Below are 20,249 nucleotides of genomic sequence, written 5' to 3' on the forward strand. Positions count from 1 at the left end.
GAAATAGGGCACCAGAACACATTTTGTGAGAGAAGAGAAATGCATAATGTAATTGAAGATTTCTATATTTTAATCTTAACCTTAACATTCCCTCCTTCGCCTCACTGCATTAGTCTCTAACCTAGAATTGCCCCCCCCCCCATCCTCAGTGTCTAAGTCAACAGTCAATCTAGCTGTCCCCACCCTCAGTCTTTCCCTCCCCTCTCCACCATGAATTGCCCCACACTTGCTCACCCCCTAACTCTCCAGAAACCAATACCCTTCCTCATCCCACCCAGATCCTCAGTGTAACCGCTCAACAGTCAATCAAGCTGTCCCCACTCTCAGTCTATCCCTCCCCCTCTCCACCAAGACTTGCCCCACACTTGCTCACCTCCTAACTCTCCAGAAATCAACACCCTGTACTATCACACCCAGATCCTCAGTGTAACCGCTCTAGCTGTCCCCACCCTCAGTCTGTCCCTCCCCTCTCCACCATGAATTGCCCCACACTTGCTCACCCCCTAACTCTCCAGAAACCAATACCCTTCCTCATCCCACCCAGATCCTCTGTGTTACAGCTGAACATAGTCTGTCATACAGACCCTGAAGCAAATATATCCAAGAAATCCCACGTAAGTCTAGAAAATGTGGCAAGTCTAGATTTCCTCAGCTTTAAAATGAAGAAAGTCTCAGGGCTCCTTTTCAATATATTTTATTTATTTCACTATTAGCTTTTTTCTGTAAAATATGTTCACTTCAGAGACTAGTTGTTAGTCTAAGCTCAATAGTCAATCCATCTGTCCCCACTGTCTTTCCCTCTCCGCCAAGAATTGCCCCACCTCTGATTTAAACCCTCCCCAGCTTCATCCACACCAACTGGGGGGGGACTCTGATTGAACACAGCTCATGTCAGCTGATCCCCTGAACTGACACCCCCCTCCCTTCCCCCCCCTTCACTCTCAGCTTCTGTGGAAGAGATAAGGTGCCTGCCAACACATGTGGATGAAATAACCCAGCAGCTGATGGCTTCCACAAACACAGGTGTACCCTGATACTTTCTTGCTCTTAGTCATAAACCTGGAGAGCTTTCAAAACAAGCCACAAAGATTCTTTGCAGTTTTCCATACATTTCATCAAAAGGGAATCTCCTGAACATGTAGCTGTTTGCTAGTGAGCCAACAGCACATAACCGATCTCTGTTTTACAGGTATGTCTATCTCAACATTAAAACAAAATATGCACATTTCTCGTCACCATCTGTGCTATTAAGTTTATGACCAAAATATAATACTTTAGTATCTAAGAAACCAGTACTCCAGACATACCATGCAGACTAACTTATGACATTTGTTAAGCAACACTTTTTTAATTGTTTTATATTGGTTTACAGATTCCGCAACACAATGTGAGAAGAAAATATTAAGAATAATATTTGTTTAATTCATAAATACAAAATTATGTAAATAGATAAATAAACTGGTTAATCTGCAAAACCAACAAGAAAAGCGGTACCAACATAATTACAATATTATGATAACTTTTTTATTAATGAAAATAAACTCATTTTAAATACATTTTGCATATCTTAATTTTCTTTTACCACCTATCTGCTACCAATCAGGAGATTTTCACACAAAAATCTGTGTACCAAAGAATATAACACTCAGCTCTTATTCCCGTATCCAGTTCTTATCAGTTTGTTAAAACTATTAACATCAAGAGCTGGTATATTACCCACACCAAGAGGCCAGACTTGTTATATTTGTTTAACCGATTCCACATCACTTACGCGTTTCACATCTGCATGTGTAACGCTACCCATGACCTCTAAGATCCAACAGTGTTTGCACTGGGTAAAGGGTTCAAACAGAAAATAAAGTGTATCATTAGATTTCTAAATGAGCCATTAGGTTGATGCACATCAAAGATCTAGTTATTTATTGCAAATAGTTCTTCATTAAAACTAAAAACTTTAGGTGAATATTGTATCTACATAAAATAATTGGTCACTATCAGGTTACTCTGTCAGAATGGTTCCATCAACCATAACCAATGTTTTTTCTCGTCAGTAGAAAATATACAGCCCTGGACTAAGTAAAGGTTAAGGCGTTTATAAACAAGAGCACTTCCTTTATGGCTAATTAAATGTATTGGAAAATTAATTACATCAGTGCTAATCATTTATACATATCATATGCATTTCACAAGCCTAAAAAACATTCTGGATTAAAAATTGGCACAATGCTCCGAATAATTGCTAATAGATGACAACGCACTTTTCAATGTACAATCTAGACTAATGTTAGGAAAACCTATAGGAAAATTATAGACAATTCAGATATCAACAGCATGAGCATCTATCTACAATTACAGACAATCCAAAGCATCTGTCTACACAGTTGGGATACAATGAACTGAATCTTCACGGTTATTTAACTTATACTAGTGGTGACAGATTTCGTTGTCTAATGAGAGACTTGTGTTGTCCTTTAACTTTTTAAAAAGCATGAACTGTCTAACAAATAGACATTGTACACTATCCAGTCAAAGTACTAAAGAATTTACTGGTCCTGTTAACAGACAACTGGAAACAGTGCAGTCCAACAAATAAATAGTCTATAAAATCTTTTAATACAAAATCAAAATCTCTTGATATTATCATAGCAGGGGGTTCATCCCATATATATACCTTTATCTTTTCCTCATGCTACTTACATAGACCTGGCTCGACTTGTTTTTTGACAATCTAGATTGGTTTAAGTATAATTTAATACATATATTGTGCAGTCATGGTGCACGACTAGGGTCTGGTGAACTTATTATAAGTCTACCCTGTTTTCGTCTACCCCTTTATATGCCTCCATTCATTTTCCTCCTCGCAGGTGTGAACAGGGAAATATCCCCCTCTCAAAAGTGACAAGCACCCTATACATCTATTACCACTCTGATGCAGAGATAACACTGCAGTTTGACATTGTTCCACTTCACACAGACGACACCTTTACTGGCAAGTGCGCTAGCCTGTTCAAGGTCGTCTGAGGTCATGTTCCTGCTTGGCTCATCTGTCTCCTAAACTGGGTCACTAGACGTAAACACAGTCACATGGGCTGCAATGGAATCTAAAGAGAAATTGGGCCAATATGAACTGAAATTTAAGAGCATCGCGGGGCTAAAATTAGACGCGGTCTCCTTTGGGTAGGCCGTGGTTAGTGTCAAAGTCTGACAACACACTATCATCCTATCACAATAGGATTTATCGGATCGACTCCAATCAAAGACAGACCCTTTGACAAAAATGTGCCAAACAAGTCAATGAAATCAATTAATAAATTTAATGGTCATGTTTTCAAAGGATTTATACATCTGTTAACATTCACTATAAATGTGAGATCTGATTCATACTATTCATATTATTTGGGTTTTCATTAACAACAGAAGCTGACATGGAAACAGCTCACTGAATGAAACAGGGAACTGTTATACTCAAAAGACTGATCCCGTTATCTTTCCGGGTGCTCCTGGTGTTTTTCAGGGCAAACAAATTAAACGCGGAAAAACATTTGAACTATGATAACATTATATGTGGTTGGGAGCCAATGTTTTCGCCTGAATCATGACAAGTGGTGAAATATGCATTTACTGTAATTCATTGTTTATGAAAATTACCCTTCTCTGACCATTTAAAACATTGTGATACCATAATCGTGTAAATTGACAGGATGCCCACTTATGTGTAAAGTACAATATTAGCATAAGAATTACAGAATTTGAACACAGGACAAGGAAGTGGCCCCTCGAAGCATGGTACACAAAAAAATAGATTTGAAATCTAGAAAATGTGTCGTTGTGATTTTCCTACCTCAAAAGAAATATTGAAGACGTTAGGGGTATTTTTGTCTCATCCACATGTTAATAGTGCTATTTACTTTTTATGAAATGTCGGCAGAATCCATCAAATACAAAACTACACTAGAAATAATGTATGGGAATCAAGAGGGGTTGCCTTGTGGACATCCTTGTGGATGTCACACAAAACAGTCTCATCTTTCAGCCGTTACAGGTATTGCAGTTTGAATACAACTGTGGCAATGAGTGTTATGGATAACAGCTTCTTTCTGATATGTATCATACAGTTCATGGCAACTCTGTGCTACTTCGTCAACTGAAGTGGCAAGAAATAGACTCTGAAATGTTGTGTATATATACTGGTTGTTTTGGTTTTTTTTGGGGGGGGTTCGTTTGTTGTTTTACGTCGCACTCAACAATATTCCAGCTATATGGCGGCAGTCTGTATATAATCGAGCCTGGACCAGACAATCCAGTGATCAACATCATGAGCGTCAATCTACACAATTGAGATATGATGACATGTGTCAACCAAGTCAAAGCATCTGACCACCCGATCCCGTTAGTCACGTTTTACGACAAGCATGGGTTACTGAAGTCCAAATCTAACCTGGATCTTCACGGGTCATATGCATAATGGAGAAGTTGTTATCCGTAAGGAATGAACATTTTGTTGTGTTTTCTTGTTTCTTGTTTAATGACACAGTCAACAATATTTCAGTTATATGGCAGCCTTTCCGTGAGTAAGTGAGTGAGTTTAGTTTTATGCCACACTCGGTAATATTCCAGCTGTATGCTGGTGGTCTGTAAAAAATGAGTCTGGACCAGACAATCTAGTGGTCAACAGCATGAGCATTGACCTATGCAAATGGGATATGATGACATGTACCAACTAAGTCAGCGAACTTGACCACCCGATCCCATTAGTCACCTCTTACAACAAGCATGGCTTGCTAAAGACCAATAGACATAGTCTAGTGTCAGCTCAGCAATATTCCAGCTATATGGCGGCGGTGTCCGCTTGTCATGCTGTAGACCTGGGTTTGATTCCCTACATGGGTACAATGCTTAAAGCCCATTTCTGGTGTCCCTAGCCATGATATTGCTGGAATATTGCTAAAAGCAGCGTAAAACTGCACTCATTCACTCACTAAACAAACACAACAGAATCCTTGCACAAAAATATTAAATTCAGCTTTGCCAAAACAACCAACAGCTGGATTCAGAATGTATGTCACATGCGACAAAGCCTAGATGCTGCCTGAATGCCAGGACAGCAATAAAATATTCACAGCACATGTTAATTGATACAGATGATATGGGCTGCCCTGGGTAGTCAATCTGATATCTACAACCCTGGATATATACTGTTATCACTGTAACGCTAGGGCAAGCAGTGTGATTGACGGCTATGTGTGCTGTACTTAACATGAGCAATGATAAATGGTGGTGGTTGGAGCTGAAGTAATATTGAAAGTTGAGGGACAGATCAGCTGTCACTGCCATAACTTGACCAGGCATATTAAACATGGTTAATGGTCACAACAAATTCTGTAATATGTTATAGGTATGGTTATCTTTCTCATATCCAAACAAACCACAGTATATGTGGAATATGTAATTCCAACATATGTAATAGAATAACTAGATTCCCACATAACCTTGTCATCCATGAGTGTGCAGAAAAACAAAATGATGCATGTAACTACTAAATAAACAAAATTGGAAAATGTGTGTGCTATCTACAGATGGGAAAATGTGTGTCATCTATAAATGGGAAAATGTGTGTGTCATCTACAGATGGGAAAATGTGTGTCATCTACAGATGGGAAAATGTGTGTGTCATCTGCAGATGGGAAAATGTGTGTGTCATCATCTACAGATGGGAAAATGTGTGTGTCATCTACAGATGGGAAAATGTGTGTGTCATCTACAGATGGGAAAATGTGTGTGTCATCTACAGATGGGAAAATGTGTGTGTCATCTACAAATAGTACACCAGGTAATATCTACAGGTAGTAAAACATAACATTGAGAGACAGCAAAATGTGTGTAATAGCTACGAACAGTTAAATGTATCTAATATCTACAGAGAGTAAACACGGTAAAATGTGAAAAATAAACAATAGGTCAGTGTGTGTGAATTCTCCTGACAGTAAACCATGTGTAATGTCAACTAGGACATGTATAGTGTGTGTAAAATCTACAGATAGTAAAACATGTAATACTACAGAAGATTTAAAGTAACATCTATTAATAGTAAAAAGTATCATATCTACAGATAACACAGTTTAGTGCACAGATGTCAACTGTTAGTGCTATATAGTTGCATGCAAACCTTCTTTGGTGGGTCTATATTCATACCATGAGATCTAATGATGGAGTGAATTAGGTTCTAAACACAGTTAGCACTCAAACAGGGATACGTCTTGGACCTACTCCACAAAGTGATCTTAGCACTACACCAGGCATAATTCTATTTCAGACTTTGTGTTAGGGCAGCCATTGTACGAACATCACTGTTCCAACACACCCTGCATAGATGTCCAATGGGCCGTGGACTGACTGACTGAGTTTGGTTTTACGCCGCTTTTAGCAATATTCCAGCAACATCACAGCGGGGGACACCAGAAATGGGCTTCACACATTGTACCCATGTGGGGATTCAAACCCGGGTCTTCGGCGTGACGAGCCAACGCTTTAACCACTAGGCTACCCCACCGCCCCAATGGGCCGTGGAGAGTGCGATCAATGGATCCAGCTGGTCTTCACTGATGGCAGTCATTCATGCAAGTATTACAGAAGCCATCGTTACCAACCAATCTATGTTTTAGTCACCTCCAGGATACTAGGTACTGTTTTGCCAGAAATCATCAACTACATCTTTCTAAAGGTTCGCAACCACCCAATGGTTATGTAAGAGTTACCCAAATTATCCTTGTAACAATGGAAGAGCTGAATGATGAAAATTCTTGAAAGCTGTGACCAATATTCTGAAAGTCACATCATGAACAATGCACTTTGTCGGAGCAGGTTGTCAAGCAATCATATTAGTAACCAGGCCAGACCTTGTTATCACAGGTAAGCTTTTATGACAAGCATGGTGTACTAGGTACTAGGGCTGCAACGAATACACTATGTGGCGAATATCATACGCATCATGAATATTGGGTAACAAATATGAATAATTATTCACGAATACATATTGTAGTTAAGTGATGGATGTACAATATGGAACGACCATGTTGACAGTTTTGATTTGTCACAGCAATAACCAGTCATCTCATGACACTCAAATTTGGTATGTAATAGTTATAATTGACATTACCATAGATTCCTAGTTTATAGGTACCTAGTAAGGCTGTAACGATTCACTTGCATATTCGGTGAATCGAACCGTAGCAAACTAACATGACTTGGGCTACTGCAAGGCTAGTACATATTCCATTACTGCATATCTCACTTTCAAAAAGTACACAAGGGTTCAAGTAAAACATGCTCCCTTAAAAAAACATAAATATTCATTAATATTCGGTTCTGGTGACCACGAATGACGAACTGAATTCATGAAGGGCTACGGTTCGATTCACCAAATATTACAGAATCGTTACAGCCTTACTAGGTACCTATAAACTAGGAATCTATGTAGAGACAAACAACAGGTGACACAACAGCAAACGTAACAAAGCCGTACCTTCTGTGACTGCGTCTTTCCATCAAGCCCTGTAACATTTCCTCCTGTGTTTTCTCCTCTGTGTAACTGGGGCAACGACTGGGCACGGAACAGTGGGGAAGGGCTTTCCACAGCTCCCCCAAATCCCCCCAGACCGCCAACGGGTCCTCCAGGTCCCCCAACTTGTCCTCCTGGTCCCCCAACTTGTCCTCCTGGTCCCCCAACTTGTCCTCCCAGTCCTCCTGTTCCCCCTGCCCCGAACAGTGTCTGCTGCATGGCTCGCATCTGGACCAACTGACTTATCCTCCTCTTGAGGCTCAGCTGCGCATCATTGGGAGTGACTGCATCGGGTATGCCTGACCTTCTGAAATCACCTGGCGCATTGTCCTGATTTGGGTAGAACATCGACATGTCCCCACCCCCAGGGTACCCAGCCCTTCCCTGCATGCCCACAGCCCCTTGACTCCCTACCATGCTGTTGAAGGAAGGGAGGCCACTAGGCAAGCTCACCGGTCCCGCTTGGGAACTGGCGCCCTGAAAACTGTGACCTGCCAATGCTGCAAGGTATGCCGGGTCTTGCATGGCATCTACCATTGATCGGGCGTCCGTCATCCCCGGGCGCCCCCACCCAACCTCAGCCTGGGTTCGATCCTGCTCCATAACATCACCTTCAACTCATCCCACACTGAAACACAAACAAACAATACTTAATCATCATGTAAATGAAAAGCCTTCAATGCAGATTTCAAGCAAACCATCTTTAATACTTAAAGAGTGAGTGTTTAGTTTTACGCCTGTTAGCAATATTCCAGCAATATCACAGCTGGGGACACCAGAAATGGACTTCACACATTGTGCCCATGTCGGGAATCAAACCTGGATCTTCGGTGTGACGAGTGAACGCCTTAACCACTTGGCTACCCCACTGCCGTAATACTTAGGAACAGAGCCTGTATCTATTCGCACCCTCCTGAAAGGTGACATGAACATTCGACACTGAAGTGAATATCCATTGAGGCAAGGGGCACCAACTGACTTATACTACTTGGACCACAAATGTGATAAACTTTGTGGAACCATGAATCAAATCTTCCAACCTCTGCACAATGCATGTGTAGGTCTTATGAAGAGTAACAACATGCGTTCAAACAATAGATGTAACAGAATTAAGGATTAATCTACATGTCAAAAGAGTGACAGGAGAAACTTTTCCATCAAAGTTGACTGTTTCTCCCTGCAGGCAGAAGATTGGAACCTGGATGGCAACGGATCAAAAGTCTCACGAATTTAAACTTATCCAGGCATATTAATATATTTCAAGAAATGTATTGTATATAAAACATTACCATTAGCATAACATACAAAATTGTGATAATGCTGTTTTACAAATTGCACACTTTGTTTCAATACTGATAAATATTTTTTTAAAGCACAGCATATGGACCCAGCATTGATGTGTACGGACTGTGCAAGTTTAGATATTTCAGTACTACATGACGTGTATGAAGAAGAAGGAAGATTCTATGAAATTGTTTGAAATTGAGAAAGGAATAATTGTAGACTGGTCTATGAACTGTGTTCATATTAATCAGTTTGATGCATAGCTACAATATGTATAAAAGAAAACTATAACAAATTGTTTGAATTTCATATTATTTCCTTGCCCTCTCTATTTTTTAAAAAATTAGAAACATATAAAACTACAACAGTCATAAATAATGAAAGGATTATTTTTCAAAAATAATTGATCAAATTTCAAGTGAATTAATTTATCTGGTTTACAGTTTTTCATAAACTGAAAAATATAAACAGTGTCGTGATATGACCAGTATCCTGTTTCCATGGTTACTGCCCTGATGATGGTAATCATGATTGACCCTGTTACCCAGTATCACCTGATAAGGTACCCCTGATAAGCGTGCATCTTGATTCGGCTACTACCAAACAGGCTCAGCATCTTATCCGATCCTCGCCCTGGTAACATGACACTTCCAAGCTGAATATTCCCCTACAGAGTAGTCTTATTTATTTCAAATTGAAATTTTACAGCCATTATTATATAACAAAATGAGCTTTGATGTCAAGTTGGACTAAGAAAAAATCACATTTGTCCAAAATCAACGATACTTCACCTTTAATTAAAACCACTGACTCCAGTCAACAATCAATAGTACAATGTAGTAGCGCCTTGAGCATGTACTAGTTGCGAGGATATGTGCGTTATATAAATATCCTATAATAAAAATAATTAAAATAGAAAAGTAAAACATCTTTTCACTATTGTATATTACAAAATATCAGTGAATCATTAATTTGAGAGCAAAATTTATGTTACGTTAAGCTTGTCAGTACTAGTAGGGTTCAAGGTCATCCCACAGCTTGCAACACGGGGCTACATCAGGCAGACAGCTGGAGAGGTGTTCACAGGGCTTTGTTTATGATCTGTAGCGTGTTCTAAAAATAGACTCTGGCTTTCCCCTTTCTCGTATAAGTTTCGTAAGACAGGCTAATTTGGAAACACATATTCTTCAGTAAGATTCAACATATCTGGACAATCAAACAAGTATGTGAATAAATGTATCTAGTGTTGGTCTCTCATGAGTAATATTTATGTGTTGATGTGGAAGTTACTTCCAAAAATGCCAATGATTCCAATTCATTCACATCCACTTGGTTCCAACAAATGAAAATCACAACAATTAACATATAAAGAAATATACAATTCAATATCTTCAAATATGTTCATGGTAAGTTATCAGTCTTAAAGCGATACCTTCATTACGTTTTGATCTGGTACCTGTTTTGGCTTGAGACTTCAGAGTGCATCATAAAGGTTTCAACGACAAAGCAATGTAAGCATAAAGACTCTGATAATGCTGCTCAAACACTTACAAAATCATGGAACCAAAACATCCACGTTTCCATGATATTGTGGTATGCCCAGGGCTCCAGATAATTGTTCAACATCAGGAGTATGTACTCCTTATTTTTTCAATACCGGAGTACTGGAAAAACTAAAGAATACATTAGAGTACTGAATGGAATTTAATGGCGTGTCGGTACTCTTGTGTTTCGTTTCATATATGCACCACAACATTGCTAGTCTTGTGTAAACAGGTCAATAAACAATAAAACAATACTTTTTAGGATAAATGTGTCTGTAAATGATTCTAAGACCGTACGCCATGGTGTGTATCTGCTACGTTTTCTAAATTATTTCCTACCGTATTGTGCATATTTTTTATCCGTACATACGCCGATACGGCCCTTATCTGAAGCCCTGATGCCAAATATATTTTTGTTACCATTGCAGTAACAGATTTCATAAATATTTTTGTCAGATTATTGGAACATACAGCAACTGCCCTTGGTATGATTTGTCATTAAACAGTAATCACTCACTTACTCATGACTATCAGTCTGCGACATTTACATTCCTTGAGACCGCTAATGGTTTATTAAGTCAAGCTAAATATACCCTCCTCATCGCTGCTGTTCTGGGCGAGCTGCGGTCAGGGCTCACTGATCATCAAGCTGTTTCTGCAAATTAGGGGGTGGGCCTTTAACCACTACACCCACAATTCCACTCAACCAGCAACAATGGAGGTTGGATAATTCTTCAAGATAAGCCTTCACCAGCGACACTGTGGTAAAAGAATATAATGCTCATAACTTTTGCCCAGCTATCGTCACAATATTATTGTGAAATATAGCTTTTAAAATGGAGCTTGGATTTCTTAACAGGTACCGGAAGGAGTGGCTTGTAACAGTTCTGATTCTTCACTTTGGTATGTCTACCTGACAAGGATGTACCTAAGAATATCAATTAAAAAAGTTTGGGTTATTTTTAATTTAGAGCACAATCCCGTCATCATCGTGGCATTCATTGCAAGGAATGTATTTTATACTATGCTATAGACAATAAGAGTGAGTGAGTGAGTTTAGTTTTACGCCGCACTCAGCCTGGGCAGTTTACTCAAATGTGGTTTGATTTAACATGCTAAAGTGTAACTGTGCAGCATGTTCAAACTTTTATAATTACAGAGCAAGAACACAGCATCAACAGAAGTATGATGTTGACATATCAGGGTTTTACATAGCTCTTCGAAACTGGGAGTCGAAACTGGGAGTCCTGTGGGCATATTTTTTTAGAGTCTATTTCCAAAATTGGGAGTCCATCAACTTGCATGATAAAGATTAGGTTATAATATGTGTTACTTTCAATGTCATTGGAATAATGATTGTAAATAGAATGTTTATATTTTAATATGGGATATCATTACAAACTCATAAAGTTCTTTTCTAGAAAAAATTATATTGCGTCCACAAGGGCACACAGGATTTTAGTTTGGGGGTACTTCATCAAATTTCTGTGTCCAATACACAGAATCACGCATCCCGTAAAACCCTGGACATATGCACTTCAACTGTTCTGATCGAACAGTAAAATACTCAGACACTGACTGCATCGGTGCTTAAAACAGAGTACAGTGTTGAAACACAGACTGCAACCGTGCTTAAAACAGAGTACGATGTTGAAACACTGACGGCATCTGTACTTATCAGAGAGTACAATGTTGACACACAAATGTCAATCAGACCACAAAAATGGAGGAATGACTGCGATTCAACCAAATGGAATTTTTTAAAAATCAAATGACTTTTGTAATTATGGATCATAGAATCTTGTAATTAATTCCATTTAAATAAAAAATGATAAAAGTAATTCACCTTTATAATAGTCAGTTTAACATAGCACTTTCACAAACTGAGGCATGCACAAAGAGCTAAAAAAGCATTAAATATTACTTATTCATATAATTCTGATATGCTTACATTTCGACCTTCTATTTCAGGACTAAAGAGCCACCTACTCCATCTACATCATTGGAATACTTGGAAATACATTTCAGTGAGATCAAACTTGACCAGGACAGCTCTGTCAGCATCAACCTGAAGTTGCTGTTTCTCTCATTGGATGCCTACATTCAAACTTAAAACCAGGTCAACAGTATAGTAAGGAAACGGGAAATAGAAGGTAACCACGTTTCTCAACATTTGTCTTAAGCCAGGAGTTTGTTTAATTCTGCAGAATTCAGTGGCAACAGTCACCAAATGAATATTCAAATTTCAGTCTTTAAGGCATTCAACAACTGAAAACATTTCAATTCTATTTTTTTAAATTCAAATTGCAAGACTCGATGAACACTGACCTACAATTTGCAATCTGCGATGTTCTATACAAAACTCATCAAAATTCATCCCAAACTGACAACTACGTTCCAATTACCTTATAGACTCCCACCTGAAAGTCTTATTTTGTCTAAAAGATCCATCCACTATTAAGTTGAACTGTCATCTGAGAGTTTGGCAATCGGAACACAAAAGCTTTGTTTACGATCCACAGCGTGGACTAAATATAGATTCTCTGGCTTTCCCCTATTACACGTGACCCAGTTTCAATAATAGGTCATATTTGGCACAAATCCCAACGCCTAGGCTTTGCCTCCACTCATTATATGCTCAGAAATTATGGTAAACAACTAAATTTAACTTTTTAACAATCTGAATTTGTCAAAATAAACTAAGACATGTTGTCTGTAAGTATTTCAGTCGATGAACCTTTAACTCACTCGTATTGGCAACCGTCTTATTGGGTCATCTAAGATAATCATTCTTAAATCCCGTGATTTTACATAAAACCTACTGCCTGTCAAACCGTACAATGTTTTTTTCAATAGTCACCACAGAATCCATCGCGAAAGTGCGTCCGTCTCCTAATTCTCTTGGCCCAAATATGTAAACAGATTTCCTAGTCTGGGGAGAACGTATTTTCACAGAAGAGAGACATTTCTATGTAGAATACAAAGTAATGAACCCTTACGTTCCAAAGTTCAGTATTTCATAATTTCAATATTTTAAAACATAAATATATTATTACACCCATTTTTTAACATTGTATTTTAAAATTCCACATGCATATTTCAACTTGATCATCATAATATTTCAACATTTCCTATGGGCCCATATATTTTTTCATCAAATATTCTTAACTTCATTTTTAACTTGTATGTTTTGATTTTGTAAGGTGACGCTTCATACTGTAAAAGAATATTGTATTTTTGGTAGAATATTGAAGCATAACAGTGACACACACATTACTTGATTTTCATATTCCTCAGCTACTTGTCACCCCTGTATTCTGCAGCAGGACCAAGTAGTATGACCCACATTTCCGGGTCAACGCATACAGATGCAGATAACAGGATGGAAAATAAACCCCTCAATCATAAAATGCTGTGCAAATACTGTTCCGAACATGTTCTCAGTTTCATGTGACTATATCTGATGCAATTTTCAAATCAAAATACCCTGATAATTATTTTTTTATGCAACATGATTTTATCAGTCACTTGTGGTTTCTACAAAAACATTTCACAGAATCTGTCAACTTTTTATAACATAATGTGTTTTAATTGACAGAATCTTCATGATTTTAAGTGTGGCCTGCTTTCATCAACTCTTCTAGGGCAAATCTGCTTGTAGACTAAAACATACCCTCACGCATGACTAAATTGTGCCCATGACTCATGAAAATAATATGCACTGAGTCATAACGACTCCTGTGGTTTCATATGCTATGTGAATCCTGTTTATTCAACCAACCTTGAGGCTTACTCGTGAAGATCCGGGTTAGAACGGATCTTCAGTAACCCATGCTTGTCATAAGAGGTGACTAACAGGATCAGGTGGTGAGACTCGCTGACTTGGTTGACCCAGTTGTGTAGATTGATACTTATGATGTTGATCACTGGATTGTCTGGTCCAGACTCGATTATTTACAGACCACTGCCACATAGCTAAAATATTGCTGAGTGCAGCCTAAAACTACACTCATTCACTCCTTGAGGCAGACTGTCATTAATTGTGGTCTTAATAGTGATCACAGACAACTATCAGCTGAGAGGGTTATCGGAAAATAGGGTATCAGAAAAAAATTAACATTACTCTAAACTAAATACAAGCCACTAAACCGTTTCCATATTCATAGGAATTGTCTAACAAAAGCAGAGACCAATGTATTTTTATAGCCCTATCACGTACAGGTGTCTCTGATCACGATCACATAGTCATGATACCAGGTTTTGGCGAAAAGATGAGACAGAATCACTGGCAATCATCAAACATACATGCAAAGGGAATGTTTATGACTTATTTTCAAATTCTTAAATTTTATCAGAAAAAAAGTTGTTTCGTAATGAAACGTTTGTCTCATTACATCTCAACTAAAATTATTGGACTTAATATGTCAATTTACTGCAAAAAAGTATTTTACTGCAGACAAGCCTTGTGAGGACTGGATAATTACTTGTTCAATGCGTAAATATACTCATGCCAATAATGGTTGTCACCCCCTTCAATTCTTTTAATTGGAGAGGGGGTGTGGGGTGTGGGTTGAGGTGGGGGGTTGAGGTGGGGAAGGTGTGTGTGTGGTTTTTTGGGGTTTTTTGTGACCACCATCATTGGCATGAGTATATAACCATGAACTTATCTAGAATTGTAACCTTAGTGCCCCGACAGGCAAAATGGGAATGTTGAATTTTAAATATTTTTTTCATTTTATGTGTATTTATTTTCTAATTAAGAGGTAATTTAACAGCGTATTTTGAGATTGCATTCAATGTGAAAATATATAAGAAAGCATTCCTCATTAAAGGTTTTGATATCAGTGAAATAAAAGTGATCTCTCCAAAACATAAGTATTAGGTATTCGTTAAACATATTTACGTGAATTGGGATTTTTTATTCCATTTGGGAATTGTTAAGATATTATTTTAGACTTTGGACTAAATATGCCTCATCAGGTCCAGATTATTCCATGCCATCTGCTGATTGGTAATTTTAAATACGTCTGTACACAAACTGTACCAAACATCTGACAATAACGGATTTGCAACAACTTCCTTAGTACAAGATTGTTTCCTGAGTAGGCATCGTTGAGAAAGTATTTCCACACATCATGGTCATTGTGACCCAGCATATCCTGGAGGGACACACCCCTACAAGAAGCCCTTACCTCCAACCTGGCATGAGTGAGTGAGTGAGTTTTGTTTTATGCCTCACTCAGCAATATTCCAGCTGTATGGCGGTGGTCTGTAAATAATCAAGTCTTGACCAGACAATCCAGTGATCAACAGCATGAGCATCGATCGGCGCAAGTGGGAACCGATGACATGTGTCAGAGAGCCTGACTACTCGATCCCGTTAGTCGCCTCTTACGACAAGCATGGGTTACTGAAGATCAATATTCTAACCTGGATCTTCACAGGTAGCTGGGCATGAAGCTATAACAATACATTGTATGACTTCTAAATGTGGATCTAGACCACGTGTATTAAGATTTTATTTGCCTGTGTGTTTCATGGAGGCTTGGACCTATGAGAGGTGTGTGTTTGATGCTAGAAATATGCACATTCAGCGTCACTAGTCTGAAACATCAGCCACTTTTCAAAATCCAGTCAGCAGAGTAGAATATCTTTTATTCCAGGAGTTAAAGTTTCAAGGGTCCATATGGGGACCAAGAGTCTATCTTACAGTCCATAATATTTTCTCTTCCAACAAGCCCTATCTGTAACACAAAAGATCTAAATGAAGGAAGTCTAGATGTATCTTTGACTCAGAATTTCCATTTCACTGATCATATATATTATATATTTTCAGAGACTAAGCATTAGTCTATAGAAGGAACATCCGTGAAAGGTCTGCAGGAAATATGGGGCAAGTAGACTCAACGGTTTTAGTCACTGCGTTGCATGTTTGTTATTTGTTATGTCACAAGACACATTTGGGAATCAACAACAGTTTTTTCAAATCAAGAAAGTTAACATGGCTTCTGTTCCTGTAAAGATTCCATTCAACTAATGGCAGATGCCATCATCTTGTTACCGTGGAGATAATGCCACATTTACTCCTGAAGACTCTCTCCAGGCTAATGGGTGCCGTGACCAGGCATGCTTGGTGAAATTGAAATAGATTCTGTAATAAACTTTGAATACATCCACTGCCATTGATCTGTTTTCTCAATGTTTGATTTGTTCTGAACATAAATCAATAAACAGAATTAAATCTGATGGCTTGGAAAATTATTTGCTTGCCATGAAAATGCACTCAGAACCACTGACCTCATTAGCTGAAGTAGGGGACTATAAACTGATTTATTGTTGGTACAAAACTCATTCAATGCTATTTGATCACAAATGTTCTTCAGAACAGTTCAGTTTATAAAAGACTGGTTCCAAGCTGTCTTTGTGCTGCAACTCATTTATGATATGCAGAAATGGATCTTTTCATGATCTAATCGGAGAAATCAATTTTGAGCCCAGACCATCCCGAAACAGTCCTTAATCTAGTGATGTGGCTTGGTGAACAAAATGGAAATCAAACAGAACGGCAAACAAATTACAAAGTCAGTGGGGGTGAGATATAATCCTGAAATGATTCACCCAGACCTCGACTCGTTTCGATTTTCGATATTGGAACCTCGATTCGATCATCTTTGATTCGATTCTTCATACAACCAAAAACATCAGACATCATTTAACTCTCAGAGTCGGCTGAAATCCACCGTCAACTTGGCGATGTCTACTAACAACTATTCTCATTGATCACGTTTCGCCTTATTTCAACGCTCGAAACTCCTTGAGTTGGAGTCAAAATTACATTCTCACTGCGTGGAATTAATTTAAATAGATCTTCAATTATCGAATCGAAATAGTGATAATGGTTATCGAAAATTGACACTAAGGTGTCAGATTCGGTTTTTCGATGAATCGAACCAAATCGTTGCAGCCCTATTATAATCTAACATGGCATCGGCATTGTTTCCCCCAGAAACCAACCGATGAAGTCAACAATACACTACTGATGTGACATATATAGAACCTAAAGGTTCAGTCTTGTGCTGGCTGTCCTCAAACAATGGAGGCTTCCTTGACCTTGAAAACCATGTCAACCACAAGATGGTGCATGCATGAATACAGACAATACCAGGACTTGGGTTACTGGGATCGCTCAAAATATCAATACTCAACTCAACCAAGACAAGACAAAAATACTGGTACATATCTGGGTCCACTGGACCAATAGACAAAAAGTGGGATCGACATGGATCAAACCTAAAATTTTAAAAATACTTCAGTCAACATAGAGAAAACCTAAAATCTTAAAAATATCAAGGTCAGACCAAACCCGACAATTGATAATTACCAGGGTTGACCAAACCTAAAAGTTAATATACACCTGTATATATGTCAGGGTAGAGACTGCAATCTGGTAGAATCGAGATTCTAGTAGAGATTGCGATCGGAGTCTCTACTGGTAGAGACTACGATTATATGGAATAACCTATGCAAGCAAGTGCAAGCTTATGCAAGCAAGTATAATAAGTGGGGATAATGTTTTCCTATTATTTGCCAGTTATAATTGAACTTATTTATTGTTATCTTGTTAACTTTATTTGTTAAGTCTGTTTTGGAGTATGGTATTTTGTTTTTGGTTTTTGAGTGGAGTCAAAATTTGGCAGCTTGGTCTCATGATGTAAATACAGTGTTGCAAACCATTTTTATTTTATATTTTGATATTGTTTACAGTGAGGTGTTAAATGTTTGTTATCAAAGTCTCAGTTAAAAGTAGGAAGTTCATTCAGATGTATTTCAAAACTTATGATCAGTAATTGTTATAAAAACACTGCTTTCCAAAGAGTGAATTTATAAGCTCGCGTCATTGTTGAGGCAATGCTCGACCTGGGCTGTTAGTTCAGATAACTTTACTTTAGTTTAAGTTTGAGTACATATTGTAATTTATTGTTGTTTAAAACTACTAAGTTTAATGTTTGCCAGTTAACTGCTCAGTGCTGATTAAATACCTGACCTGCCTTACTTGGACCTGTTGTTATTAAACAATAACAGTTGATCTCTTGATGAAAGAAGTTGACTCCCAAAACATGTCCATGACTCCCTCTCATGACACCAGGGAGTCATGATGACTCCTAAATTTTTATGCCTAGGGCAAACACTGATTATACAATTGATCTTGCTTGTAATCAGGTTTGTAATATATGTATATATTGTAATATGATCTCTCAAGTCACATTTGTATTTTTAGTCCTTAATATAAAATGCATAGTACTGTTCAGAAAAAGTGTCCTTGTTGTTTACCCACAGATCACTCGGAGACGATTGCAGCCTCTACTAGTAGGATCGGAGTTTCTACCAGTTGAATTGGAAAATGTACTAGTAGAATCTCCGATTCAACCAGTAGAGACTACGATTGCAATCTCTACTAGTAGGATCGGAGATTCTACAAGTAGAGACTCCGATCGCAGTCTCTACTGGTAGAGACTCCGATCGCAATCTCTACTGGTAGAGTCTCCGATTCTACCAGATCGCAGTCTCTACCCTGACATATACATTTGATTCAATTTCCGCCACTTTGAGTCAATTTGCACCAAACCAAATACCTGGGTTGCAATGGACTAAAACTAAAAAATGATAACTACCTGTATTGACAAAACCTAATAACTGATAAATACCTTCATTCAGCTACAACGAAACAATTACTTCTGTTTCATACCATTGTAAACATTCACGTGGCACCTACTTCAGATTTGCAGATAATTTCCTTAAACACAGAGAACAATCTTTCCTTACATCTTAGCCTATGTCATCTGACATACTTCTCCAGCTGACAGATGCAAGATCTCCAGGTAAACCCAGGTGTCTGCAATGCGATAGCCCTTGCATGACTACACCTGAATGATAAAGACTCATTTATACATTGTAAAGACCCATTGAGCATACCTACAGCTTTTGTCTACGTCAACCCCACATAGCTCCAACCATAGCAACATAAATATCTCGTTTCCTTAACCTTTCCAGACCAATGCAAATGAACAGGGGCCAGTGAGATCTGTGTTGCCCTGGGGAGCACACATTTGTGTCAGCGGACTGACTGCGTGAAGGTCAAGCTGTTGGAGTCGTTTCTTACGGTGTCACAAACATGTCTATAAGGAAGTGTACACCTTATCTGAAGGTAATGAGATCCAGCTACAATCTAAGACACATTGAACATTTGGTCTGTTGAATGTTATTGATAATGATCGCAATTACAATGATGATGTTTTCATCAAAAGGAAATAAAAGCAACAAAACAACATAAAATTCCATCATAAGATGCCAATTATACCAAGCATAGATTTATGAATCACTATCAAATAATGACAATACCAAGTAAGTAATATTTAATTTGTCTTATTTTCATAAGAAATTTGTTGTTCGAAATTTTAAGCATGCATGTTGCACCTGTGTACGAGACTGACCAAATATAAGGTACAGTTGAAAACATTTAAAAAACACTACTAACTTCAAAGTAACCAACACTGTTGCAGGATTTTTGGTTAGTTTTAAACCCTCTTTTGAAATAGAATGTACAGGGCCTGGAATTGGAACCCCAAGATTATTTGGTTGAATAATGATGTAGTTCAATACAACCACATGTCAATTTCACACAGAGGCATGGAGGTTTGGTCAGCTTTCATTAACACTATTACACTTCATTTGTAACATCAACAATCAGTTGGCTAATAACTGATAACGCTCACAGGATCTACCGGTATTATATACAAGGGTTCAAGGTCACTTTCTTGAAACATTACCTACCTGTGTAAAGAACAGAGTTCCTGGCCTAGCTT

The 20,249-nt window shown here is 38.2% G+C and overlaps 1 protein-coding gene and 1 long non-coding RNA gene across 2 annotated transcripts in view; one reads left to right on the plus strand and one right to left on the minus strand.

The window, feature by feature from the left end:
• Nucleotides 1-20,249, minus strand: part of LOC124271982 — a 51,420-nt gene that overhangs the window by 24,914 nt on the left and 6,257 nt on the right. The window contains 1 exon segment of the mRNA XM_046707150.1: nt 7,523-8,186. Coding sequence (XP_046563106.1) covers nt 7,523-8,161 — 639 coding nt within the window. The 5' untranslated portion in view covers nt 8,162-8,186.
• LOC124271983 lies at nt 1,920-18,444 on the plus strand. Its single transcript, XR_006897194.1, has 3 exons — nt 1,920-1,931; nt 13,267-13,269; nt 18,261-18,444. It is a non-coding gene; the product is annotated as an uncharacterized LOC124271983 (long non-coding RNA).

This window comes from Haliotis rubra, unplaced genomic scaffold, assembly GCF_003918875.1.
Source record: "Haliotis rubra isolate DU_JTF1 unplaced genomic scaffold, ASM391887v1 Scf165, whole genome shotgun sequence".
NCBI lineage: Eukaryota > Metazoa > Mollusca > Gastropoda > Lepetellida > Haliotidae > Haliotis > Haliotis rubra.